The 11,907-nt window shown below is 32.6% G+C and overlaps 1 protein-coding gene and 1 pseudogene across 1 annotated transcript; both read left to right on the top strand.

Moving 5' to 3' along the window:
• The first annotated feature begins 1,085 nt into the window (after positions 1-1,085).
• LOC125874216 (protein NRT1/ PTR FAMILY 2.7-like) lies at positions 1,086-4,743 on the top strand. Its single transcript, XM_049555062.1, has 4 exons — positions 1,086-1,189; positions 1,276-1,493; positions 1,887-2,413; positions 3,840-4,743. The coding sequence occupies exons 1-4, from the start codon at positions 1,102-1,104 to the stop codon at positions 4,669-4,671; spliced, it is 1,665 nt and encodes a 554-aa protein (XP_049411019.1). The 5' UTR covers positions 1,086-1,101; the 3' UTR covers positions 4,672-4,743.
• A 1,036-nt stretch (positions 4,744-5,779) lies between these two features.
• On the top strand, positions 5,780-8,716 carry LOC125874215 (protein NRT1/ PTR FAMILY 2.7-like; annotated as a pseudogene).
• Positions 8,717-11,907: the final 3,191 nt, after the last annotated feature.

Consider the following 11,907-nt stretch of genomic DNA (forward strand, 5'->3'; position numbering starts at 1 on the left):
TTTTTTTATACTATTTAGATGAAAATTACTAGTACTTAATATTGTTTTTTCAGTTACTAGTTTTACGTAAGATTTTATCAACTCAACATTGAAAAACATTTTTTAAGTGAGACAATTATTATATGTATTGTTAACATAATCCTATAAGTAATAAGTTGATAAATATTAAATAAAGGTAAGAGTTAGAACCATAAAATTTGACTCAAGAAGTTGATGACTTGGTATATCTCATTTTAATATACTTATAGTAATGCTTGAAACCAAAATTTAAAAAGAAATAAAAAAGAATTTGTAATTCACTTTGTTCAACACTTTTCACTGTTAATTTTTATTTTTAACAAAGTACAAAAGATGTTAAATTGGATAAAATAATTTATTTTTGAAAAATATTTATTTATTTATAATAAATAATTATTTTTTCTATAAAAAATTTAACACATAATTCATTCTTGACAAAAATTTGAGGCCCCCGAAATTTGGAGGCCTAAGGCAAAGGCCTTATTTTCCAAAGCATAGAGCCGCCCCTGGATTTGGCCCATTTTCCTCAAATTCACACATGATATAAATTAAAATTAAGGATTAAGATTTAATTAATTAAAATAAGATTATAATCATATAGTTAAGATTTAATTATTAAAGTAAAATCTTAATTATGGTATCTTACTTTAGTTAATATATCTTAATTATTATTAATTTTATGCGTCTCTCGAACTTGAAAAAAATGGAGACCATTATAAAAATAGAAAGGAGGCAAAGTCCTATTTGAGCAACTTGTTAATCAAAAGGATTCTATCTCCCAAATATGCTTTTGTACCTATTATTCTTCATGTCTTATGTCTTAGTTCATGTGACACACTTAATTTTTTAATATAACTCAAAAAAGTGACCATCAGCTTCAAAACATGTTTTTATTTTGATAAACATGGTGTCCATCCAAATTTAAATGAATTGAGTAATTATGATTTAGCGGACTAACTTTGCACCTCTCTCTATATAAATATTACTACTTATTAGTGCTCTCCCAACAATTGAACTACTCCATATATAATTTTGTAAATGCTAAATTATACTAGTAGAATAAGTTGTTTTGTTTGTTTAGGCATGGAAGCTCCACCATTATCGTCCGGTGACGGCGAAGCACAGTTACCAAGAAGAACCGGAGGCTGGATCACCTTCCCCTTCATCATAGGTCTCATATATATTTGTGTGCCCATCCATGATATGAAATGTGTATTAATTATTAATTTTACCATGATTTATATGTATAATATGCAGCAACATCAACATGTTTGACACTAGCATTTGGAGGTTGGACAAGCAACCTAATTGTGTATCTCAAAAAAGAATTTGATGTGGAGAGTATTGATGCTGCTCAAATATCAAATTTGGTTAATGGTGCTGGAAGCTTAATTCCTATTCTTGCTGCAATTATTGCTGACTCTTTTCTTGGTTGCTTCTCTATCATCTGGCTTTCCTCCTTCATCTCATTATTGGTACAAACTAATCTTGTTTTGTTTCACCCTAATATAATGAGTCTACGGTCTATCCTTTCCAGGCTTCACTTTGTAGGACAACACTAAATATATTATTGTGGTACTCATGAGTCATGTATGTACTCTCTATCCAATTTATATGGCACAGTGGTGTTTTTGTGATTTAATTGTGTATCCTATTATAGAAGGTTCAAGTTTTTCTGAAATAAATTTATATATTTGAAAACTATCTAAAAGTATTAATTCAAAGGCATATATATAAGGAGATTCCAGTAAAAAAAAAATAAAAAATTGTTTGATTTTAAAAATTTAAAATATGTCACATAAATTAAAACAGAGGAAATAATAGTAATACACATTCCTAAGAGATTGCTTTGTCGCTTCTACGTGTAGGGTACAATCCTTTTAGCTTTAACAGCAACGCTTGATTCTCTAAGGCCTAAACCTTGTGAAGTTGGTTCAACTTCATGTACCCCTAAACCAAAAGTTCAATATGTAGTACTCTATGCAGCCATTGTTCTGGCGACTCTGGGGAATGGCGGTCTCCGATCAACCCTTTCAACAATGGGAGCCAACCAATTTGATAAACAAAAAGATGAAGGAATTTTCTTCAATTGGTTCTTTTTCTTTACTTATGGTGCATCTGTAGTAGCATCAACAGCTATTGTGTATGTTGAAGATAACGTAAGCTGGAAAGCTGGATTTATCATTTGTGTTGCAGCTAATTTACTTGGTTCAGCCATTTTTCTATTGGGGACCAGATTTTACACCAATTCTAAGCCAGAAGGGAGTCCTTTCACCAACTTGGCTCGTGTTGTGGTTGCAAGTATTAGGAAAAGAAAAGTGTCAATCCCATCCACTGGGGAATATTTATACCACGGACCTAAAGCAATAGTTGTTGCGCCTTCAAAAACCTTCCGGTAATACTTTATAACTATTACACCAATCTCGTATAAAAGTTTAAACCGTTAATTCTTTTATTTATGGTAAAACACGTGGTTTTTTTTTACATTATGAATGTTGGTGAGACCATATATATTAGTTGAAGTTTTGAGGTGTTTCACACCCTTTAAGAAAAGTAGATTAAGACATAAATTAAACATAGTTTTCTATTTTTACCCTTATTAATTTTTGTCAAATTTATTGAAGTCATCACATTGAAAATCCAAATGAAGGGGATAACCATTTCAATATTAAAGAGAATACAGTGTTATTGATTCAATTAAAAGGGGAAACTTATATAAATTTTAGTATTAATTTATGAGCTAATAATTACTTAGATATACTCTAGTTTGCAATATTATGTATCTTACCGAATTTTGATGCCTTCAGATTCGTCCAGATACATGTATCTCGTATATATGGAGGTCAAATTTAGGTGTAATTGTTCTAGATACATTGTATCCAAGTGGTTTAGCATGTATTTGTGATACATAACAAATCTCGCTCGTCTACCTCGCCTCTCTCCCATCTTGTTTGCCACTCTCCCATGTATTTGGTATCCCAGATACATGCGAATCACTCCAGATACATGTATCTAGTGTGATTCACAATACATACAAATCTCGCTCACCTCCCTCTCCAATATCGATTGCCTCTCTCCCTATTTTTATGTATCTGACAGTAAAATTACAGGTATCTAACTAAGTGTAAGATACGTAGAAAACTCTTAATTAGTGATAAAATATGTAATATTTTAAAAGTATAGGTAATAATAGTATTTATGGTAGTGAACATGTCTAATTATATAGTTTTTCCATATAATCGCGACAGTAACGTCACTCTTGACTGTTTACTATGTCTTTGACCAGGTGCTTGGGACATCCCTTGTCGCTTAATTATGATTAATTTGCATCACTAATGTTTGTTTTATATTGTCTCAAATCTCAATGATGAATTACTAATAAGTAAATCTTGATATTAGTACTGTCATGGAGCACTATATAATATAAATATGTTATTAGTACTAATAAATATTTAAAAACAGTCTTTAAGTACTAGGAATGTTATAATTATATACTATTTCGACGATGACTTTCTTAAGGCTGGTAGGTGATTTTTAAAATAAAAGTATGAGAGATTTCACGCCTACTCATTAGGTGTGCTTTTTTACTCACTTAGGTTCAAATTGATCTTTTTATTTTGGGGGGTTTACACTGATATTACTATTTTGTCGGCGAGTAGCGATGATGACATTCAAATTTTAATATTTATGTATAGTGCATGTATAATTAGTACTTATAAAATATACATTATCTATAAATTGCGTACATATTTTGTAAAACAGATATAGGAATGTAATTTTTCCTTTGATAATATTAGTTTGTTTGTTTTCTTACGATGCAGGTTTTTGAACCGTGCAGCCATTAAAAGTGAAGGCGATGTTAAACCGGATGGCTCAACAACTAAGCCATGGAAACTTTGTTCAGTACAAGAAATAGAAGATTTCAAATCCTTAATCAAAATTTTACCACTCTGGTCAAGTAGTTTTTTTCTTGGCACAACAATTGGCGTACAAGCAAGTTTGTCAATCCTTCAAGCCTTAGCAATGGATCGTCACATGGGCCCCAATTTCCAAATCCCAGCTGGTTCTATTTTGGTTTTTGTCACGGTCTCTACTGCTCTATTCCTCGCCCTGTTTGACAAATTTCTATTTCCTACGTGGAAAAAAATGACTGGCAAATCACTTACGCCTCTCCAAAGAATTGGGGTTGGGCACGTTCTTAACTTTTTGTGTATGGGTGTCTCAGCCTTAGTTGAGTCAAAGAGGCTAAATGTAGCAAAATCAAATGAAGGTTCCAATATTGTGCCTATGTCAGTGTTATGGCTTGTGCCACAATTAGCCATCGTTGGTATTTCAGAGGCATTTCATTTTCCTGGACAAGTCGCGTTCTATTACCAGGAATTTCCAACAACCTTAAAGAACATGGCGACCGCGATGATTTCAGTGGTTGTAGGGGTGTCATTTTACTTGACCACTGCTCTAATTGATGTTGTTAGAAGGACAAGTACATGGTTACCAGGTAACATAAATAATGGAAGATTGGACAATGTGTACTGGATATTGGTTGTAGGGGGAATATTGAACTTTGGTTGCTATGTAATATGTGCTTGGTTTTACAAGTATAAAAACAAGAAGGAAGTGGTGGATCATAGTGATTCTCCTTATCATGAGTGATTAACGGGTCCAAAAGAAAAAAAAATGGATGGCCGTGATTATCGACCATGAAAATAACAAAAGTATTGTACCTAGCTATCTATGTAACTTTGTGTATGACATGAATATGTGTGATTATATAGATTACAAATTAGTGTGTGGTTATTTTTTTGGAGTAAATGACAAAATATTCCGTAACAAGTTCCTAAAATATGAAAAAATGACTAGTGATGATTTTTATCACACTGACATAGTGAGGTGGCAGACAATGCAATAGTTGTCGCCACTTCAAGAACTCTCATTTACTTTTTGATTTTAAAGTAATATTACTTTCTTTTAACCACAATAATGTTTCTTCCCTTTTATAGAATAAAAGTAGAGATTGAAACATATAATTAATTATATCTTGATTTTTAAAAGCTATAATTATTTTAAATTGTTCAGTTTTAATAAGGATAACAAGTTAAATGGTAGTAAGGAGGAGTAGTTTGAAAGAGAGGAAGTACCTCTCTTGGTTTACTTCTTTCACCTGGATCTTGGGGCATCCCTTGTTGCTTAATCATGGTTTATTTGCATCATTTTGTTTTAATTATTTGCTATTAGATTGCATGCCCACTAAGGTGTTGGGGTGTGCTTTTCACCCCCACTCATGATCTTTTATGGATATGACTGGGATAATTTGTGTTAAAACGAGTTAAATAATGAATCAGAACTCAACTCACCTCATTTTTATCAAGTTTTAATTTCTTGCTTATGTTTTTATAATTTTCTTAATTACATGATATTTTTTCTTATAATGATTTTATATGATATATCAAACAAAATTAAAATATTTGAATAATATTTCTCATGAATTATTTCAGTTGGATTATATATTAGTCCATATCAGCCTGACGTTCAGATGAGCTGAATTGGGCCCAAATACCATTACGTCGTGCACCTTAAGGCCATGTGAATAATTTCAGATGCAACATAGAAGTTAATTTCTAAAGGGAAGACTTCAACGTATATATGATCATGTTCATACTTTATTTCTTAGTGCTCATTGTGGGTTTTCTTTTTATGAAACTTATCTTTCCAAAGTCCCACTAGAAGGCTTATATTTATAGACATTTTTTGAGCTGATCATATATAAATAAGTGCTCTCCCAAAAGTTTGAAGTAATTATTTATCTTTTGTGTTTTTCAACCATGGAAACTCCAATATCAGAGGCACAATTACCAAGAAGAACCGGAGGCTGGATCACCTTCCCCTTCATCATAGGTCTCTCCTCTCGTATCTCTCTTTCGGTAGACTTGAACTTTGTTCCTACACTATTTGATCCAGCACTGTCATTTATTTTTATTGTTCAAATTTATAACAACGTGAAAAAATAAATAATCAAAAGCTTTAATGCTATAATGCTATCCATGTACTTTATTTGCTGCACATGGGCTTAATATTTGTTACAGTAATTTAGCATGTTATAACATGTTATGTATTAATATTGAAGCTAAATTCGTAACTCGATTTTGACAAAAACAGCGAGCTCAGTTGGGTGGACCCTAGCATTTGGAGGTTGGACAATCAATCTTATTGTGTATCTGATTAAGGAATTTGATGTGGAGAGTATTGATGCTGCTCAAGTATCAAATTTGGTTAATGGTGCTGGAAGCTTAATACCTGTTCTTGCTGCAATTATTGCTGACTCATTTCTTGGTTGCTTCTCTACCATTTGGATTTCATCCATCATCTCATTATTGGTAACTACCACTATTTGTGTTTACTTAAACGAAGTTTACTATTCGTTAAACTAGTTTATAAGCACTTTTTTTGACTTATATATTTTTTTGTTTACTAAACATAAAAGATACTCAACTCGGTTTGTAAGTACTTTTAGTTTGACTATTTATTTTTGTAAATAGCTTTAACGCCATATCAACCATTTCAACAATAATTATTACTCTACTTTTATATATTCTTACCTGAACACATGTTGAATTACTTAATTATTATTAGATTCAACATTTTTCTTCAATCACTGTATGACGTATCTATCTGTATATTTATAGAACCATTTTTATTTTTTTTTGTGAATACGTTGTAGGGCACAATCCTTTTAGCTTTAACAGCTACAGTTGATTCTTTGAGGCCTAAACCGTGTGAAGTTGGGTCAACCTCATGTACCCCTAAACCAAAAGTTCAATATGTTGTACTCTACGCAGCCATTGTTCTAGCAACTTTGGGGAATGGTGGTACCCGATCAACCCTTTCGACGATTGGAGCCGATCAACTAGCTGATAAACCAAAGGATCAAGGGATTTTCTTCAATTGGTTCTTCTTCTTTGGCTGTTCTGCTGCTTTTATAGCATCAACAGCTATTGTATACATTGAAGATAACGTGAGCTGGAAAGCTGGATTTTTCATTTGTGTAGCAGCTAATGTACTTGGTTCGACCATTTTCCTAATGGGAAGCAGATTTTACGCTAAGTTTAAGCCAAAAGGGAGTCCATTCACCAGTTTGGTTCGTGTTATTGTTGCTAGTATTACCAAAAGAGAAATTGAACTCCCATCGACCGGTCAGGATTTCTTCCAGGGATGTAAAGTAGCACCCGAATCATTAGCTGTCTTTGTACCTTCCAACACCTTCAGGTAGTAAATGCTAGCTCCCTCTGTTTCAATTTGTTTGTCTTAATATATTTTCTTAGTTGGTTTAAAAAAAAAAGTGTACTTGTTCATTTTTGTGTAGCTATTACTCATTTCATTAAAGAAAATGTATATTTTAAAGTCAATTGATACATTAGGCTCACGTGCACCTGCTTTTTGTGATAGTAGTGTGATACGTTGTCCATTCAGCTTGCGCGTATCTTTTACTTTCATTGGAGTACTGAAGTTGCTTATATATAATGATGCAGGTTCTTGAACCGTGCTGCCATTATAAGTGAAGGTGATGTAAAACCAGATGGTTCAACAACTAATCAATGGAGACTATGTTCAGTACAAGAAGTAGAAGATTTCAAAACCTTAATTAAAATCTTACCACTTTGGTCAACTAGTTTTATTCTTAGCACCACAATTGGGGTGCAATTAAGTTTTTCAGTCCTTCAAGACTTAGCAATGGACCGCCACGTAGGACCCCATTTCCAAATCTCAGCTGGATCCATACTTGTTTTTGTCCTCATATCTACTGCTCTATTTCTCGCCCTGTTCGATAAATTTCTCTTTCCTACATGGAGGAATTTGACTGGCAAATCAGTTACACCTCTCCAGAGAATTGGGGTTGGACACGTGATTAATTTTCTGAGCATGGGTGTCTCAGCTTTAGTCTAGTCAAAGAGGCTAAATATAGCAAAATCAAATCAAGGTTATAATATTGTGGCAATGTCAGTTTTATGGCTTGTGCCACAATTAGCACTTAATGGTATCGGGGAGGCATTTCATTTTCCTGGACAAGTATCATTGTACTATCAAGAGTTCCCAATAACCTTAAAGAACATGGCGACCGCGATGAATTCTATGCTTATTGGTATAGCATTTTATTTGACTACTGCTCTAATTGATGTTGTTAGAAGGACAACTACATGGTTACCAGGTAACATAAATAATGGAAGATTGGACAATGTGTATTGGGTATTGGTTGTAGGGGGAGTATTGAACTTTGGTTACTATGTAACATGTGCTTGGTATTACAAGTATCAAAACATGAAGGAAGTGGCGGATCATAGTGATTTTCCTTCTCATGAGTGATTCATAGGTCAAAAAGAAAAGGCATTATACATAAACATGACCCTTAATTTGGCGTCAGTTGACAATTATGACCTTTAACTTTGGATGTACACAAATAGACATTTAAACTTGTATAAAATTGAACAAATAAACACATTCGTCCTACATGGCACCCTACATGGAAATTTTGTGTCCTACGTGTATTATGTCATGTAGGACGACATGTGTGTCTACTTGTTCAATTTTATACAAGTTTAAGTGTCTACTTGTGCACACTCAAAGTTGAAGGGCATAGTTGTTCGTTGAAGCCAAGTTAAGGGTCATGTTTATGTATTATGTCAAAATAAAATAAAATGGATGATCATGATTATTGATCATGAAAGTTACAACACTCTACTGTATGTACCTAGTTATTTAATCCTCCATTTCAAGAAGAATTATCTAGTTTGATTTGACTCGGAAGTTAAGAAAATAAAGAAAACTTTTCAATTTGCGGCTCTAAATTAATGTTATGTCAAAAATACCAAAATGTATTTTAATTTTGTGGCCTTAAACATGTCATATGAAAAGCTAAAACTGAAGTGTTAGCAAAAAAAGAAAAAAATCATTCTTTTTTAAACAGACTAAAAAGAAAATGAGGTCATTCTTTTTAAACGGAGTGATTAATTTTTAACGTACAAAGAAAGGGCCGGGTTTTGTTAACGGGCAAGAAGAAATATACGAATGAGATGCGATGCATGATTCTACTGAAGGTAAAAAAAAAAATACATCCAAAAGTATACATTTATGCTCTGTTTACTTTTGGTTTAAAAAATACTCTTCACGTTTATTTTTTGGACCACAAATACCTCCAAACTAACTGATGTCCACTTGAGTCATTTAGTGGGCTGATATGGTAGTTCTGGTTCAGCATGACAAAATTTTGTTATTTTTGATACCAAAAGCCAACAGAGGATAAAATTTAAATAATTCGAGGATATTTAATTTTAACCCTTTTCCATTTAATAAATACACATTGAGTTATTTAAAATATCATGTAATCTAAAATTTATCAGACATATCAATTCAAATGAACTGTTCTCTAAAACAAAAAAAATAAAAATCTTTGGATTAGTAAGTTCAGTTTACTTCAAAAGTTGGTGCAAGACCTGTCTAGTTCCACCTAAAAGGGTTACTGGAAAAACGTTAACCCAAAATTTTAGTTAAAAATACCTGTTTTTTACTTTTCGGAAAAACTCTCATGTTTAACCGTTCAAGTGAATTTGTGTAATATTTACGTTGACAACAATATAATGTTAATAGTTGTGATGTGAATATAAATATTAGATAGTATCTTATATAATTATATACATAAATAATTAAGGGTATAATTTAAGTTATGACTTATGAGTGCTCTTCCTCTATCACATGTACATACATGTTTGCTACGACTATGTAAAATACTTTTAAATAAAATTAAAGTTAATCCAAAACTCTAAATTATTAGGAGAATCAGTCTTAATTAATTGGCTTTGACTACTTTAGACATTAAGAATTTTTTTTATTAGAACGATGATACCAATAATTACATCTGAAATGATTGATTCGGTCAGATAAATAATGAAAAGATAATCCCACTATTGATGCTATTTTGAAGTTGGTCAAATAGGAAAAGACATAAGTAACTTTTAATTTATGAAATGTATATATAATTCATGTGCTCAACAGTTTGGACAACGTAAGCGGTACGACAGCAAAAGATATTGATTTTCCTTCTTATAATATTGACTTAGGGGATATTGGAATATTTAATTTTAAAGTGGGAGTCTAAATAATTATGATTATTTAGTATATGCAAGTTGAGTTAATTTATCGGAATGTTAATTGTGACATCTAGAGTCGTTAAAACGTGCTTAGCTCATGGGGACGGTTCAATCCAATCCATTATTGAGGTAGGGGTGGGATAGAATTTTTTAAGCCCATTTAAAACTAGGGCTTATAAGCCCGGCCCATATAAGTCGTTAGCCCTTGAGGCTTGATCGGAGTCGGGCCGGGGTCGTTCATGGGTCAAAAGTTTTTATTTAATGGTAACTTACAATAATCTCACTAGTATATAATCTAATTACTTAAATACACGCTATGTTGTAATATTATGAATCTTACCAGATTTTGGTACGCCCAGGTACATGTATCTCAAAATATATGGACTCAAAATTAGGTTAATTTGTTCTAGATACACTCTATCCAAGTAGATTCGCATGTATCTAGGATACATACACAAATTTCGCGCCCTCACCTCTCTCTCATCTTGCTTGTCACTCTTTTATCTTGCTCGCGTATCTGGTATGCGAAATACATGCTAATTACACTAGATTTTTTGCTAGTGTTATTGTTTGTCATATTTGATTTGAAAATCTTTTCATTTTCTTGATGTTATAAAATTATAAGTTTGGAAAGAAAAAAATGAAAAAAAAAAGGTTAGCCCACCCCAGCCCTCGGCCTTTCTAGGGTTGGGCTGGGTTGAGAATTTTCAGGCCCTACCAAATGAGGGCCGGCCCGTCCTAACCCTTCAAATTCATAGGCCTGCAAGGCTTGGACCGGGTGCGGTTGGACCGACCCTTTCTGACAGCTCTAGTGACATCCAATATTAAAAGGAAGAAGTTGCCATGTAAACCAGAAGATTTTATATATATATATAACAATTTTTCATATATATATTTATAATATTTTGAATTATTAATTATTATGTTATACTCCCTCCGTCTCATTTTATTTATCATCATTTGGCTTAGTACGATGTTAAAGAAAAAATGAAGACTTTTGAAATTTGTGGTCTAAAATAGTTCTTAGATATTTATGTGTTTGATAATCACTTCATTAAGGATAAAAGGGGTATTTTAAAGTTAAATTATTTCTAATAATCGTAAGATGACATTTTTTTCTAAATAGATCAAATAAGATCACATAAAATAAGACACATAGAGGGAGTGATATTTTTTATTTCAAATATATAATTTTTACTTTTAGATATTTTATGGTTAAATTTATGGTCAAATTTTAAATGAGAAAGTAAAGATATTTATGGTCAAAATTGAGAGAAAGTGCAGATATTTAGGGTGTGTTTGGTAGGAAGGAAAATATTTTTTGGAAAATGTTTTTTCAAATTTTTCATGTTTGGTTGGGCTAAATGTTTTGGAAAATGTAGGAAAACATTTTTCAAAACTCTCTTCTGACCCCTCCCCCCCTCCACCCTACCAGCCCCCCACCCCCAAAAAAATTTTTAAGTTTATTTAAAAAAATATATTTTCAACTTCAAAATTTCATTTTTCACCCCCTCCATCCACCCTTACTACCCCCATCCCCAAAATAATAATTTAAGTTTGTTTAAAAATATTTTCAACTTCAAAATTTCATTTTTACACCCCTACCCTCGAACCCCCCACCCACCCACCCCCAAAAAAAATTTTAAGTTTGTTTTTAAAAAATATTTTCAACTTCAAAATATCTTTTTTTCACCCCTACCTCGACCCCCCCCCCCCCCCCCCCCCCCCCCCCCCCCCCCCCCCCCCCCCC

The sequence above is a fragment of the Solanum stenotomum genome, chromosome 8 (genome assembly GCF_019186545.1).
Source record: "Solanum stenotomum isolate F172 chromosome 8, ASM1918654v1, whole genome shotgun sequence".
Taxonomy (NCBI): domain Eukaryota; kingdom Viridiplantae; phylum Streptophyta; class Magnoliopsida; order Solanales; family Solanaceae; genus Solanum; species Solanum stenotomum.

Excerpts from the sequence above, each read along its gene's own strand:
- LOC125874216 (XM_049555062.1), top strand. The coding sequence starts at position 1,102 with ATGGAAGCTCCACCATTATCGTCCGGTGACGGCGAAGCACAGTTACCA. Across the intron at positions 1,494-1,886 it reads CCTCCTTCATCTCATTATTG|GGTACAATCCTTTTAGCTTT; the intron begins GTACAAACTAAT and ends TTCTACGTGTAG. Across the intron at positions 2,414-3,839 it reads GCGCCTTCAAAAACCTTCCG|GTTTTTGAACCGTGCAGCCA; the intron begins GTAATACTTTAT and ends CTTACGATGCAG.